We start from the raw sequence: 17257 nt of genomic DNA, 5'->3' as shown, positions 1-17257 counted from the left end.
TGGCGCCGATAGCCTTTGACTTTACTATGTCACAGGGGCTACTGGTGCCATTGGTCGGCCCCTGTCACATGGTAGGAGCACAAGATGGTGCCGGCCATCCATTGCTCCTACCATGTGACAGGGGCCGACCAATGGCACCAGTAGCCCCTGTGACATAAGGTCAAAGGCTATCGGCGCCATTTTGAATACCGGCAGCCGACGGCATGAGTGCAGGAGATGGCTCCTGGACCCCCCGCTGGACCAGCAGGGAGTTTTGGTAAGTCTTGGTGGGATCAGGAGGGTGGGGGGGGGGATTGTAGTTAATTAAATTTTAGCCAGGAAATGAATAAGAATGAACGCATGAATGTATCTGGGGACCCCCTTGCCGAATTTAAGAAAAATATTTCTGTAAAAATTGGCACATCCCCTTTATCATTTTGGTTGCCCTTCTCTGTACCTTCTCCATCGCAACTATATCTTTTTTGAGATGCGGCGACCAGAATTGTACACAGTATTCAAGGTGCGGTCTCACCATGGAGCGATATAGAGGCATTATGACATTTTCCGTTCTATTAACAATTCCCTTCCTAATAATTCCTAACATTCTATTTGCTTTTTTGACTGCTGCAGCATACTGAGCCGATGATTTTAAAGTAGTATCCACTATGATGCCTAGATCTTTTTCCTGGGTGGTGGCTCCTATTGGTCCAACAAAATAATATGCATTAAGTAAAATAATTCAACAATGTGTGAAAATGTATTAGGGGGCTACTCTTAGAAAGGAGAAGAATTTTCATTAAAATCATTATAGTTTCAAATCTATATTATGGTATAAAATAATGGGACTCTGTTTCCTTTAAAACTATAGAGGATGACAATAGCTGAAAACAGACCCAATCACATCAGTAAACATCTTAAAAATTAAGCTGGATGAGGCCAGCCTGGAGACTCAATAGCAGTGCTGCTCATTATCCTGTGGATGGCCTGGGTTTGATTCCTGGATCAACTCTTAAATTTCTCAGAATATTCAACACTGAGATGTCTGCATTGATGGTGGAAGGGAATTGGAACCAAAAGCCAGTAATAAGCATTGGATATTCCCTAAGTTAACATGCTTAATGGCAGTTTATGGACTTCTCCAATTGTTTATCCAAACCTTTTTTAAACCCAGCTAACTGCCTTAAAACATCTTCTGGCAACAAATTACAGAGTTTGTGCACTGAGTGAAAAATAATTTTCTCCAATTTGTTTTAAATGTGCTACTTGCTTACTTCATGGCCTGTTCCTAGTCTTTCTATTAACTGAAAAAGTAAATAATCTATTCACATTTACCCATTCTAGACCTCTCATGATTTTATAGTCTTCTATCATATCCCCCTCAGCCGTCTCTTCTCCAAGCTGAACAGCCCTAACCTCTTTAGCCTTTCCTCATAGGGGAGCCGTTCCATGCCCTTTATCATTTTGGTCGCCCTTCTCTGTACCATTTCTAGTGCAGCATAGGGCACAAGATTGTGGGGTTCTGAAGGAAGTCCTTGTGCATGGGCTTGGGTAGAGAGTTGTTGATATAATGACTTGAGGCAATATAAAATAGGGCAGATGAGTTTGGAAATGAATATAAAACAGCAGAAATTTCTACAATGTTCAAACTCTCGCCCTAGCTTGATAGTACCCTATTATAGAGTCCATCAAGCTAGTGTGAGAGAACATTGTAGAAATCTCATCTTTGTGAGATTTTTCTCACTCCAAATGACATCAAATATTCACTGAGGTGTGCTGTGCTGTCCGTACGTCTCCCTCTGCATGTCAAACTGGCCCCAAAACCCTAAACCACCACCAAAACCTCACCTAGAGTTAGCTGGCCCTCCTATAGTGATATAAATAGTTGAATACTGTGAAGGCCTTATAAAAGGGCTCTCTTGCTCTCTCAGCAAAATACAAGTGTTACAGCATGCAATACATTACCTAAGCAAAGTGGAAATTTTATTATTATAAACACAGGTGTTATCCATGCAAATGTATAGCATTTTGATGACTCTAGAAGTAAGTTAGAAGTCCAAAGAATCAGGTAAAAAACTACCTATCCCAAAAAAACTGTTCCTGAAAAATAAAGATGTAATTGTTTATACACACTTTTGAGGCTCATGTGATAGATGTTACCTCCACACTTTTGAGGCTCATGTGATAGACGTTACCTCCAGAATATACTTAAGATGTCTTTTATACATTTTTTAGGACTTTACACTTTTGGTTTTTACTTTTTAAATATGAAACATGGCAGACTAAAATATCATATTTTGTGGGGATTATATGTAACTCAGCTCTTTTGCAACTCATTTGGTGAAGTTGGCCTATTTCTGTCTTTTTGGAAAATCATGAGTCATAACTTAAATATTTGCATGGATAGTCAAAAACTGTCAACATATATATGCAAATATTTTTAAACTGACATGTGTTCATGAAACTAATAAAACATTTTAAATGAAGTCAGAGTTCAAGAATGCTGTCAGGTTGACAACACTAGAAGTCAAAGTGTTCCATTTATCCTCACCATATGTACAAGCTTCCCCACATTGCCTTGATAATATGTATAGCGCTGTAGTAAAGGGGTCCGTTATTAAGGGTGGGAGACTAAGTCAGTATCTATGCCTAACAAGTCTTTGACATCTCTATCAACACTGCCAAGATTGACATCAACTTATGACAACTCATAGTAGTGGGTTTATTCTATGGACACCCATCCATTCGAAACTGGATCAAGGTTATCAGCACATGATCACCAGTTTTCAGACAGCAGTGACTTTTGGTTACAAATGATTTAAACTGACTTAGAACCATTGACCAAGAGGGAAATGCTCTGATACCTTGTGCAATTCCCATGAGTTATCCACCCCCTAAAACCCAGATGCGTTCTCCCCCTCCCCTTCCCAGAAACGTAATGGCTAATTTTCATGATATTTCATTACAAACAATAATGTAAAAATCTGTGAATCACTGTTAATATGCATCTATGGTAAAAAAAAATCATTACAATTTTTTTTTTGTTTTACATGAGACTATTATTGTTTTGTTCTTCATTTTTACTTTTTTATCATTGTTTTTTATTTTAAAATAGGACCTGATTTCTAATTTACACTTGTAGATACTATTCCCAGATAGTTTATGGTATTGCTTTTAACTGCAGCAAACATTAGGAGATATTCAAGGATGTAAAGTTGATGTTGAATGCTGGCTTCTTACAAGAAAGTATGGTGTACTTGTCACTGAGCCATCAGTAATGCTGCTTGATAGGTGGCAGCAGTGTGCCCAGGAGACAATTAATGTGCCCATGATGTTATGGTCCTTGTCTGAAGACCCTGCTGCTTCCAGAAACCTTCTTTTAGTAGCTATTTTTATTTCCATAAATACAGGTCATTGTAAATGTGAGCAAAATAAAATGAATTTTTTCCCTGCTCATATGCCATTTTGCTGTTAAGTATCTGATCTTCAGAAATAAAAATGTTTTTGATAGCATATTAGTAGTTCATCCAGAATCATACTGATGAGATTTACAGCAAGCACCCGCTTGTATAACCTAGATCCACATGTTTTGATTTTGCTGATCTACTTATTTATTGTCTGTTTTCATAGTCCATCATCCTCAGTGCTAAAGCTACTTCTTCTGCTGCTCCCTTTGGACACTGCTGGTGACACTGCAGATAAGAAGGGATCTGCTCCAAAAGGAGACATTTCCTCCAATATTTGATCTTTTAAAGCTGCACTATACGACAAATCTGTAAAATGTGATAGGGGATCGGAGAAGCTGGCAGACCTATCACACAGATCAGGGCTAGGTCCGTGTGCCACAGACATATGCTGAGAATAGTCTTCTGAATTCTCCTTAGTGTACGTCTGGTGTTTGATGACTGAGGAAGTTACTTCTGTTGTGCTGAGCAATGACATTGGTAGACCATGTGCACGGGCTTGAATTTCTAATTCCTGCAGTTTTATAGGGAAAAAAAAAAAAGACTGAATAAATATGAATTCCAAAAAAAAAATTCATACTTAAAAGTTGGGTACCAAAAATGTTATATTCTCTATAGAAGAATGAGCATTATTAGTCATATTACAATATTGTAGACAAAAAATAAAATATTCCTAGATAAACAGCAAAGAGCACAATGAGGAGTGAAAAAAACGTCAATCCACTTCTGTTGTTGAGTGGAGGCAGCATGAATGTGCAGGAGATATGACAGTTACATAGTATTGAACCATTCCTGGGTGATGGGGAAATATTGCAGACATTTCTACTCACTAATTACTCATAAAGGTTCAGGACTGCTGTTTGCCACTGGAAAAGACAGCAGATATTTTACCTGATGGTTTTTAAAATTAATTCTTCCATGTCAAACTGTCAGGTTAAATAAAGCCACATGCTGTCATATGGACCAATGGTATGACTTAATTTAGCATCTCATTGAATGCCCCAAGGCTAATTTAATGCTTTGTACTTTTTGTCCTAAAATAGGGAAGGGAAGGAAGAAAACAGCAAGTGTCCAAATGGCCAACTGATTCTATTCTGTTAGAAATAGGGCAAATCCCCAAAATACCACATCACAATTGTGTATTAACTGACACCAAGCTTGACTGTCTCAGCATAGAAGCCAGCAATTTTACAGGCATAGAGAGACTAAATTAGCCTTTAACCTTTACAGTTAGTCTCACCAGCTAAGGGTTAAGACACACTGACAGGGCAGTGGGGGGTAGCTCATGATACTTCTGGCCATGCTGTACCTGCTCTATGGAGAACTTTGTTTTCTAGTGCTGCCAATTCAGTACTTTTTATAGGTGCTAAATTTACTAGAAAATTGTGTTAAAATACAGTACAGTATTCATGCTTATGCATGCTTCCTGTAAATTTGCTCATATGCTAACTAAACTTAAATAGTTTGATATATGCAGTCATTTGATTTTTGCTTAAAGCCATTACTGAGACATACAGGTATAATTAATAAATTGGAGCAGTTGGCCATTTCAATTCTGTGGGTTAGTATATGCACTCTGCTACTTGGTCCTTACAGTCATTCTTCTATGTGAGGCATAGAACATGGGTAAATGTATTTAGATCAAAATAAAAAAGGAATCTCTCTTTGTTCAAGTCTCAATTCAGTTTAAATAGCTCATTCCCAATATTTCAATCTTGTACCCCTGAAATATTGTAAATGTTTGAGATCTCCAGAATTTTCACCAGCTCTGATCCTATTTCTGAAGGAGTAAGTTCACATATGATGTTCACTCCAGTAAACAATGGAACTGGTTCCGAGTTTGGAAAAATCCCCAGTGAAAAACACCTTGAATAAGGTCATGATTGATTAAGGCTTTTCTCTCATTCAGTGACTATGGGAATAAAAAGCTTAGAGCCTAACTTTCAAACCTCTCCGCAGAAAAGCATTTGTGTGAGTAAGTGGAAGTGGGAGCTGCACAGTGTTTATAAATTGCCACATATTATGGTTCTGAAAATATAGCAAATACTTCCACTACAAGAAAATGCATACTTTGTCTATCCATTTTATAAACAATATTGCTATTATGCAAGTAATTATATTAAATTTGATTTGTTTGTCTTATTTTCAACAATGCTTCAATTGTAAATCACTGTGCCCACTGGAACAGCGGTAAATAAATACAGTAAATAAATAAATATGCATGTATTTTACATTAAAAATAATTGTGACAAAGCGCAAAAAAGCACCCAGAATGAAAGGGGGAGGTAGGTATATTTTAAAGCATGCAAAAGTACTTGGAATCACTAGTTCACCAATACCTCCACCATTTTATCCAACTTGAGGCCTTCACAGTCTACCCCTATTTAATTTCCCTGCTTTCACCCAAGTTATACAAACCCAATTCTCTATACTTGCTTCACCCATTTTATGTTTTACAGGTTATTTCTACCCTGTTCATTGTTTTTATCCAGGTTATTCTACACTGTTCATTGTAAAACAAGACTTTGTCTCTGTTATTTTGCTGGTTGTAATGTAAACCGAAGTGATAATTAATCTTGTTAATTGAACCTCGGTATATAAAAATTATAAATAAATAAATAAATAAATAAATAAATTTTAGAAATGGCCACACAGGTTGGAAACTGACTCCTTCCTTCCAGTGAAGATCCAAGGAGAGGGGAGACATCTATTTGACCAGTGAGTGGGGTTCTGAGGATGGGGTGGAGTGGAGAAGGGTGAGGATTTTGAGGATCTGAGGCCTGACATTAACTTTGGGATGGGGAGGGAAAGAGGGGGATTTGGGGGATCCAGAAGTCTAACTTTCACTTTAAAGAGGCAAAAAAGAATATGGGTTATGAGGACCTTGGACTCCCAACTTTAACTCTGAATTGGCAAGGAGGAGGGGGAAAGTACTAGCCTTTTCTTTTTGGGCCAGTTATCATGAAAACATCTATTCAAGGTAGCAATGGTCAAACTGTATTTAATGCAACCATGATAATAATGCCATGTTCTGCATCTTATTAGTTTCATGCACTGCAATTTACAAACCAATGTACAGCTGGCATTAAAACGGGTAGGTAATATATATTATTATGTCTATTTTAATGATAATTAATGCATAGGTCCCTTAGAGCTCTGTCCAGCATGGCTGTTGTAGTCAAACATTACATATTAGTGTTTTAGAGACATTGAAATTAATATCTCTCTCTTTGAATTTGATAAGGTTTATCTTTTCAGATTATATTCTTCCAAGGCCACAAGAAAAATGTGGATCACATGCATTATAGCAAAAGATAATAAATGATTATAAATTAATTGATTTGCTTACTTATTTAAGGTTTTTATGTGGTGCCCCTATCCAGAATGCCTACAAGGACTAAAAAGGATATTATGCAGACAAAGCAAATTAGCAATGGGAAGGTGATCACAAGGAAGATAGAAGTACTGAGGTAAATTAAAGTCTTTCTCCAGGATCAAAACTGAAGAATGCATTTTAACTCCTAAATATTAAGGGGAGATTGATTCCAGAGGCAGAGCTGTAACTAAGCATTTTAATGCCCAGGGCAGTCAAACATTTTTGCATCCTTCTGCTTAACATAGAAATGACAGCAGAAGAAGACCAACAGGCCCATCCAGTCTGCTCAGCAAGCTCTCACATTTATTTTCCCATACCTTTCTGTTACCCTGACCGCTGAGTTCAGGGCCCTTATTGGTAACTTTTTTATTCCAATTTCCTTCCACCCCCGCCATTGATGCAGAGAGCAGTGTTGGAGCTGCATCAAAGTGAAGTATAAAGCTTAATGTTTGAGGGTAGAAACCTTCGTAACGAGAAGTTACCCTGGTGTTTGTATTCTCATATTGCTCAGATCAATGCCTTGTTAGATGTTGTCTAGATGTAAATCATCTTTTCCTTATTCCCCTCCTGCCGCTGAAGCAGAGAGCCACGCTGGATATGCATTCAAGGTGAAGTATCAGGCTTGATTGGTTTAGAGTAGTAACCGCCTCAACAAGCAAGCTACTCCCACGTTTATTTGTTTAACCAGACTGTGCAATTCAGTCCGTGTTGGTTGTTGACTGAATGTAAATCCTATTTCTTCATTCCCCCCTGTCGTTCAAACAGTGAGCTGCGCTGGATATGCATTCAAAGTGAAGTATCCGGTTTAATTGGTTAGGGGTAGTAACTGCCACAATAAGCAAGCTACTCCCATGCTTATTTGTTTACCCAGACTTTGCAATTCAGTCCTTGTTGGTTGTTGTCTGAATATAAATCCTCTTTTCCTCATTCCCCCCCTCATCTCTGTTCTTTCCTTCCAGCCCTCTCCACTCTAATCCCCAGTCATTTTCGCTCTCTCCACCTGCCCAATCTGGATGGAAGGAAGAGAGCTGCACTCTTCCTGGCTTTCCATCTGCTGCAGACTCATACTTTTTCATCCCCTCAAGGGTTTTGTGCCCTGGGCGGCTGCTCTCTTACCCACCCCTGGTGATGGCCCTGCCCACAAGAAGGGGACTAGGAAGAAGAAAGCATGAAAGTGGGATAATGCTTGCTTTTCAGAAGACACATTGAAGAAGGTGCAAAGCTGAGAATACAGAAGATGGATGGGTGAATCATACCTGGAAAACAATATATAGTTAGATACATACATAATTTCTCTCAGCATCAAGGTATCAACACGTGACAAAAATTTATGTGCAACTTATAAACAAAATACCATGAAAATGATACAAAGCCCTGGACCTGTCGAGGTTTGTTCAATTTTGCTACTATTGGAGACATTTGACGTGCTTCCCGTTACTGAAGGTCATCACCATGGTTAGTATCAGTGAAGAATAAATGAGATAGATTGACAAGATTAAAAGAAACTCCGCAGCTCATAATGGCACCCAACGGACCTGGATTCGAAGCAGGAGTCTTCTGTTAGCCAATTCTAATTTCTTCTGCCTGTGTTCTAGCTCCCGCGCTCTCTGTTGCTCTTTTTGTAGCCACTTGATGTACTCTACTGATGCTTTTAAAATTGTTCCTTTGTTCCAGCGCATATCTCTGTAGAATGGAGAGATAACCTCTTTTCATAAATGTGCGCATCAGCAGAATTCATAAGAACTTAACAAAATCTTTTGCATTAACCTGAAATTATGATTTACATGACTATTATTCACTTGCAGATATTATTGCTTCTGAATGGAAATTTTAATAGAATAGTTAAGAAGCCCTTATATAGTAAAATTAATCCCAGAATGAAAATAAGTGTCAAGAGAAAGTAATAAAGTGACTTTTTTGTGAGTGAGCTAAATGCAATGTCATGATTCTACCATTACAGTTTTTATATTTTTTAGTGAAAATTGCTTTTATTATTAACTTTCAGATTAAAATCTACATGTAGTATTTCTGCATTAATGACCTAGGAAATGTACTGTGCTAAGGACCTTTGTCTAAAATGTTTAAGATCTTTTTAAATATATTGCTCTTTTTACCTGGCTTTTTTTTAATAAGGTTTGCTGTAATGATTATAAGACGACAATGTCTGTGGTGAATGCTAACCCCCCAATGAGCGAATAACATGGAAAGTTATAGTTTAGAAAGTTTAATAAGACAAACTTCTCTAGCAAAGCATCCAGAGAAACTTTTAATGTATTTCTGTGATCTAAGGAAGTAAATCAAAAATATTTCCTCTACATGCATAGTTAAACAGAAACTGAACAAATGTTTTGCATTTGTTTCCAGCCCATCAATATTTTTGCAGCGCTAAATAAAATTTCCAGTTAAATTAAATAATCATGTACTGCAGAATTTATGCAATTAGGGTCTAATGCCAACTGGATTCTTTAGCCAACCCTCACAGGCCATCCCTGGTTTAGGTTTTATTCATTTACAAAGGACAAAGTCCACTGGGGAGACACAGGCACTGGTTGAACTTATACTGCAGGAAACATACACTGCCCAGTTGAAGATCTGTATATTGAACAGCTCACCAGGGACTGGCTTGATGCTCAGCAGCAGCATTGTACACTGTTGGGCAGGAAATTTGCACTCTGATCAACTCCTCCTGCCACTTACTATTATTTCTGTAGTGCTACTAGATGTACTTTTTTTTATATTCCACTTTTCAGTGGATTACATTCAGGTACTGTAAGTATTTCCCTATCCCCAGAGCGTTTATAGTCTGTGTTTGTACCTGAGACAATGGAGGCAAAGTGACTTGTTCACAGTCAGAAGGAGCAACAGTAGGACTTGAGCCTTAGTCTCTGTGGTTTGTAGGCCACTGCTCTAGCCACTAGGCCACTCTTCTCTGTGGGTAGAGCATACTCTAGAAATGCATATAAGAGACAGCTCCTGCGACATAGAGCTTAAAATCAAGGCAAAAATACAGGAGAAATAAACAAAAATCCTAAAGCCTCTTATTATAGAAAACAAAGCTATGATCAGGAGAATCAGGGGTCAAGATTTAAATGCAGCCTCTAAAAGGTGAGTTTTTAAGCTGGATTTGAATTAGGCCAGAATGGGAACATGATACACAGACTCAAAAAGTCTATTCCTGCCATACAGCAGAGCAAGGTGGAAAGCACAGAGTCGGGAGTTGGGGCTGGAGGAGCATTTCTGAGTGTGACTTCATTTCTTAGGGTGAGAGAGGTTGAGATTGCTGTGGCGGCAAGGTTCACAGTTCCAAGGAGGAAAACAGAGTTCCAGCTATCATGCAATAGAGATACCTAATACTCAGTACTACTCAAGGTGAGAGCATGCTGGGATCTGAAGGGAGCCTAGCTGTGGCCGCCGACTGAGGACTGTCACTGGCAAAAAAACACCTCTCAGAAAACTGTGAGCAGTGGCACCTCAGACAGAAATATTGGGGGGGGGGGGGGTAATGATGGGGGCAAGTTAAGTGGGGGGGGGGGTGTCAAGACAAAGAGACGTTTCCGCACATCACACACATCCACCCCCCCCCCCCCACCTTCAAATTGGCTATAAAAGACACAATAAGAAAAAATCCCAAGGACCTTCTGTACAATTAAAAGAAAAACCTGGCAAATTGCAACCATCCAGTAAAAGTACCATTACAATTATTTGATAGCATCATTCAACCAATTCTTTAGTATGGATATGGAGTAAAGCCTGGATATGGGAGCAAAGTATAGATATGGGGTTTCTACAGAAAGGGATAGAAACTCAATACTAATCTTGCACCTCCAGTTCTGTAACATAGACTCTGCATCCACTACAAATCCTCCAGCAACGGGCCTAGGATGTTTCCCTTTTACAACTTGATTATCAAATAACAACAATGTCCTCTTATATACAAATAATCAGCCATCCGTGCAGCCAGTCCAAATAGGCACTTCTGGCCTGCTTTTCACCATTCTAAAGTCTCTGCTCTGCCTGCCCAGCTCTGTGTCACAGTGCCAGGTCTTCCCCCTACCTCCAGTATCCAAGTCCCTGCTCTCTGAGTCCCCGTTCTCTTGGCTTCTACCCCAGTACCTGCTCTCTTCGAGTCCCCAAATCCCATTCTTCAAATGCTGTACCCCAGTCACCACATCCCATTCTTCCCCTGCACCACATCCCCAGTCCCTACTTACCATTCTTCCACTGTTCCTCCCCCCCCCCACCCAGTTCCTGCCTCCCATTTCCCCCTACTCTTCCCCCTCAATCCTATTTGTCCCATTTTCTACACTCCTCCTCCAGTTTATGCATTCCTTCTCTCCCTCTGCCCTTAATGGCACCTCAAGTCAGTCAGGCTATATTCTAAACATCAGCACCTCCTTCTGCAGCCCCTGAATGAACTGTAAAGATCTGTATTTATAGATCCCCACATGGCTCGAACATCTGCTGTTAGATATTTCACCATTGGGCTGCAGGAGGAAAGAGGTGCCAGCATTTAAATTGCACTTGCCATCACGTAGTGACCCCTCGACTATGAATGAAAGCACATGGAGCTATAGCCCCAGTAGAAACTGGTTCTCCTTGAGCTGGGAGCCCAAAGGAGAAGGGAGAACTGTCTGCTCCAAAAAAATTAGGCCATAAGGATTTCAACAAAAAGACGACTTTGGACCTAGGCAGCCAAACAAGAAGGCATTATCTACTGCAAGTACAATGATTCAGAGTGAAAACTCCAAGGATCTGGATATTTACCTTTATGGAGAAAATTCACAAAAATAATTAGTACCACAAATATTTTTTGCCATAGAACTTAGTAGAACTGTTTTAGTAGAACATGTAAAAAAAAAAAAAAAAAAAGTCAAAGTTCACTGAGTGCATACATTTATAACCCACCACCCTGCTTTTAATTTATTTTGATGGTGAAATATAGTAGTTCTGGTGGATTTCATACAGAAACTCTTCAATAAAGTATTTAATGAATAGTATTGCACATATGTGAATTTTGCAGAATACTTGTACAGCCTAGGTCTTAATTCTAGTTTCTATGACAACTAATATTGTTCCCCTTTAACCTCTACCCATATGAGGTAAGAGGATGCATTGTTTTCAGCAGTAGCTGGTGTAAGATGGTACTTGTGCCTTTAAGACTGGATGAAGTCACAAAGTGACATCTATGGGTATTAAAGGGGGAGACATGCAGTGTTGCAGGGATCATTGATTTCTGTGATCATTTTGCCACCTTTAGCCTGCCTGCTGTGTGATTTTCCTCACTGGTACAGAAACCTAGGAAGTACATTTTTTTCTATGGAGCAACTTTTACACTCTACTCCTAGGCTTATGGCCTAGCTCCATTTGGAAGAGCCCCTTGGAGGAATTATGCAGACACCATCAAGGACAGCAGCCTATTTGCAAGCCTCATCATTTATTTCAGCCTCAGGATGGAGTTAATGACTGATTTTCTCAGATGAACTGTGCTGCATTGTGTCAGGTATCAGTTCCCTATATTGAGGAGTATGTTTTGCTGCTAAGCTGTTTTGTTTTGATACTTGCTGTCTGAGAACTGTGCAAGCCTGTGGAATTGCTTGGATACCCTGTTTTGTGTGCAATAAATTTGGCATTATTGGAACCACCAATTTAGAGTATGGAATGAATCCTTTTTCCAGGATTTGGGTTTACTTGAGGTGGAAGATTCCCGTGAATGGTGATGGGAAAGGCTGGCTCTAAGGAAAATAGTGCCCTGGGCAAAATTCATGAATGGTGCCCCAACCCCTGGTCCTTGGCATAAATAACATCAGAGATGGAGATGTACAGAAGTTTTTTTTACAAGTGAGTGGCAGGGGCGGGCTCCCTTCTCCCCAGGATCTGCCCCCACCCCCCACACACACACCTCTTATGCTTCTCCCTGGCCTCTTACCCCTAACATTGTTTCTTATACCCTCCCCAGCATCCCTGCCTCTTATTCTCCCTGTTCCCAGTATCATCATGTTTGCCTCTTAACACCCTCATCCCTAGCATCCTCTTTCTAAATCTTACTTCCTCATTCCCAGCATCCACTCCCCTGTCTCTTAAACTCCCCCATCCTTAGTATCTTCTCTCCTGTCTCTTAACTCTCTCCCCATCTCCAGCATCTGCCTCCTGCCTTTTCCCTACTTCCTCCCAGCATTTCTCTCTTGCCTCCCCCTATCCCACCCTACTGTAACTATCACATCTGCCTGTTCCTCCTGCTTCCTCCCTGGGCAAAATACATGTTTAATGGCAGAGCTGCTGTCATCATTCCACCTATCTATGCCAGTTCTGCAAGCATGTTCAAAACTTGTGGAAGACATTTTCTGTATGCTGATCTAGCAATGCATTTATTTATTTATTTAGAAACTTTTATATACCGGTATTAGTGGAGACATCATACCGGTTTACATTTGAAACAAAAAGGCTTGAAATTACATGTTAACAGGGAGAGTGAACTGGGAGGGGGATAACAAGGAGCAGTGTGGAAAGACAGAATAACGTAACAGTAGCAAGCATAAATAGCATAACAGTAGCAGGCATAGATTAACAGTGTGGTTAGTTCCTTAATATAAGGAAGATGTGGTCACCAGGGGGCGGTGCAGGGCAAGGGAGGGAGGGAATCTATTCTGGATATGCCTGTTTGAATAGTAGGGTTTTTAGTTTCTTTTTAAATTTGAATAAACATGGTTCGAGGCGCAGGTGAACAGGGAGGGAGTTCCAGAGAGAGGGGCCTGCTATGGAGAGAGCACGCTCGCGAGTGGAGGAGAGGTGGGCAGTTTTCAAAGAGGGAACATGTAGTGTGCCCGTGTTGGTGGATCTGGTGGTGCGAGTGGACTGTGGGGAATTGAAGGGGAAGTCGAGCCAATTGGAGTTGTGGGCATGGATGGATTTGTGTATAATGGTTAAGGTTTTGTAATGAATGCGAGATAGAATGGGGAGCCAGTGTAGGTCTTTGAGGATGGGGGTAATGTTTTCGTATTTACGTGTGTTAGTGATGAGCCTTGCAGATGCGTTTTGCAGCATTTGTAGGGGTTTTATTGTGGAGAAGGGTAGCCCTAGGAGGAGTGCGTTGCAATAGTCTAATTTGGATGTTATGGTAGCTTGTATTACTGTGCGGAAGTCCTGGGTATACAATAGGGGTCTGAGTTTTTTAAGTACGTTAAGTTTAAAGAAACCTGTTTTGAGAATGGAGTTGATGTAAGGTTTCATACTTAGGTGGTGGTCGAGGAAGACACCGAGGTCCTTAACAAAGGGTTGTGCTGTGATGAGATTAGACTTGGGGTTGTTGGGCTGAGGGTGGGTGGGGGAGGATTGAGAGGAGATGAGGAGGAGCTCCGTTTTGTTAGTGTTAAGGGCAAGGTGTAGGTCTGTGAGCAGTGAGTTAATGGCTGTAAGACAGTTTTGCCAGTGATCAAGGGCATCAGAGATGGAGGTGTGGATGGGGATAATGATCTGAACATTGTCAGCGTAGAGGTAGAACTTGAGCTTAAGTTCAGATAGTAGCTGGCAGAGTGGGGTGAGATAGATGTTAAAGAGGGTAGAGGAGAGAGATGAGCCTTGCGGTACTCCTTGTTGTAGAGGGTGTGGTGTGGAAATGTTGTTTCCTATTTTAACAGAGAACTTTCTGTTAGAGAGGTATGATTTAAACCATGTGAGGGCTAGTCCAGAAATGCCAATACTTTCTAGACATGTAAGGAGGTGATGGTGGCTGATGGTGTCAAAGGCAGCCGAGATATCGAGGAGGGCAAGGAGGAAGCTGCGGCCTTGGCCTAGGCCTCTGAGGAGATGATCGGATAGGGATAGGAGTAGAGATTCGGTGTTAAAGTGTTTCCGGAAACCATCACCTCATTCATCGTATCCCTTTCCAGATCATTTATAAATATATTGAGTAGCACCGGTCCAAGTACAGATCCCTGAGGTACTCCACTATTTACATTTTTCCACTGAGAAAATGGACCATTTAATCCTTTTCTATGTTTCCTTTCTTTTATCCAGTTTACAATCTACAAAAAGACATTTAATCCTATCCCATGACTTTATAGTTTTCTTAGAAGCTTCTCATGATGGACTTTGTCAAACGCCTTCAGAAAATGCAAATACACTACATCTACCGGTTCACCATTATCCATATGTTTATTAACCTCTTCAAAAAGATTTAGCAGATTTGTGAGGCAAGAGTTCTCTTGGGAAAATCCATGCTGGCTGTGTTCTATTAAACCATGTTTTTCTCTATGCTCTGTGATTTTGATCTTTAGAATAGTTTCCACTATTTTTCCTGGCACTGAAGTCAGGCTCTCCAGTTTATAGTTTCCTAGGTCACCCATGGAGCCATTTTTAAATATTGTATTTATATTGGCCAGTCTCCAGGGACAATGAAGACTGGCCAGTTTTAACGATAAGTTTCAAATTTTTACTAATAGATCTGAAATTTAATTTTGAGTTATTTCAGAACCCTGGAATGCATAACATCAGGTCCAGGTGATTTTCTACTCTTTAGTTTGTCAATCTGGCCTCTACATCTTCCAGGTTTACTATAATCTGATTCAGTTTACCTGAATCATCACCCTTGAAAGCCATCTCTGGAACCAGTATCTCCCCAATATCCTCATTTGTAAACACAGAAGCAAAGAATTAATCTAGTCTTTCCACAATGGCTTTATCTTCCCTAAGAGCCCTTTTAACCCCTTGGTCATCTAACAGTCCAATCAACTCCCTTGCAGATTTCCTGCTTTGGATATATTTTTAAAAGTTTTTATAATTAGTTTTTGCCTCTACGGCCAACTTCATTTCAAATTCTCTCTTAGCCTGTCTTATCAATGTTTTACACTTAACTTGACAATGCTTATGCTTCTTCCTATTTTCTTTATATGGATCTTTCTTCTAATTTTTGAAGGATGTTTTTTTTTACCTAAAATAGCCTTTTTCACCTCACCTTTTAACCATGCCAGTAATCATTTGGCTTTTCTTCCAACATTCTTAAGAGCGGATTTTAAGAGCCCTGCTCGCGTAAATCCGCCCGGATTTACGAGAGCAGGGCCTTGCGCGCTGGTGCGCCTATTTTACATAGGCCTGCCGGCGCGCGCAGAGCCCCGGGACTCGCGTAAGTCCCGGGGTTTTCCGAGGGGGGCGTGTCGGATGCGTGTCGGGGGCAGGGCCAAGCGGCGTGCCGTTTTCGGGGCGGGACGCAGCGTTTCGCGGGCGAGCCCAGGGGCGTGGTTTTGGCCCGGGGCAGTCCGGGGGCGTGGCCGTGCCCTCCGGAACCGCCCCCGGGTCGCGTCTAGGCGCGCCCGCTGGTGCGCGGGGATTTACTTCTCCCTCTGGGAGGCGTAAATCCCCCAACAAAGGTGGGGGGGGTTTAGACAGGGCCGGGGGGGTGGGTTAGGTAGAGGAAGGGAGGGGAAGGTGAGGGAGGGCGTTAGCGAATTCCCTCCGAGGCCGCTCTGATTTCGGAGCGGCCTCGGAGGGAACGGAGGTAGGCTGCGCAGCTCGGCGCGCGCCGGCTACACGAAATTGGTAGCCTTGCGCACAGATCCAGGATTTTAGCAGATACGCGCGGCTACGCGCGTATCTACTAATATCCAGCGTACTTTTGTTTGCGCCTGATGCGCCTACAAAAGTACGCGAGGGCGCCCTTTTTGAAAATCTACCCCTTAATGCATGGAATACATCTGGATTGAGCTTCTAAGATGGTACTTTTAAACAATGTCCATGCCTGTTATATACTTTTAACCGTTGTAGTTACGCCTTTCAATTTTTTTCAATTTCCTCATTTTGTCAAAATTTCCCTTTTGAAAATGTAGTGTTAGAGCTGTACATTTACATATTTTCTCCCTTCCAGTCATTAGTTCAAATTTGATCATGTTATGATCACTGTTGCCAAGTGACCCCATCACCATTACCTCTCTTATCAAATCCTGGATTCCACTAAGAATTAGATCTAAAATAGTTCCCTCTCTCATTGGTTCATGAACCAATTGCTCCTTTAAATAGTTGTTTATTCCATCCATGAATTTTATATCTCTAGCATGGCTGATGTTATATTTGCCCAGTCAATATTGGGGTAATTGAAATCTGTCATTATTACTGCACTGCCAAATTGGTTAACTTATCTGATTTCTCTTAGAATTTCATCTTCCATCTCATCATTTTGGCCAGATGGATGATAGTATATTCCTATCACTATACTCCTCCCCAACACACATGGGATTTCTACCCATATAGATTCTATTGTGCATTTAGTCTTCTGTATGATCTTTATCCTGTTGGACTCTATGCCCTCCCAGGCATAAAGCACCACACCACTACCAATTTGATCCTCCTATCATTGCAATATAATTTGTACCCTGGTATAGCACTGGCATAGCTTTGCAGCTACTCTTCCTTTTCTGCTTTTTTGAGCTAATTGATTTTGTTACTTTCTCTT

At 40.7% G+C, this 17257-nt stretch overlaps 1 protein-coding gene across 4 annotated transcripts in view; it reads right to left on the bottom strand.

Moving 5' to 3' along the window:
* Positions 1 to 2345: 2345 nt before the first annotated feature.
* The window catches only part of TFEC (transcription factor EC), a 258336-nt gene continuing 243424 nt past the window's right edge, over positions 2346 to 17257 (bottom strand). For all 4 annotated transcript variants that reach the window (XM_029616393.1, XM_029616391.1, XM_029616394.1 and 1 more), the window contains 2 exons: positions 8352 to 8499; positions 2346 to 3954 (listed from right to left, as the gene is read on the bottom strand). In XM_029616393.1, coding sequence (XP_029472253.1) covers positions 3601 to 3954; positions 8352 to 8499 — 502 coding nt within the window. In that variant the 3' untranslated portion in view covers positions 2346 to 3600. The remainder of the gene's footprint in view (positions 3955 to 8351; positions 8500 to 17257) is intronic.

This window comes from Rhinatrema bivittatum, chromosome 9 (genome assembly GCF_901001135.1).
Source record: "Rhinatrema bivittatum chromosome 9, aRhiBiv1.1, whole genome shotgun sequence".
Taxonomy (NCBI): Eukaryota; Metazoa; Chordata; class Amphibia; order Gymnophiona; family Rhinatrematidae; genus Rhinatrema; species Rhinatrema bivittatum.
Note: the sequence above shows the minus strand (reverse complement) of the source record. Positions and strands in the feature narration are given on the sequence as shown.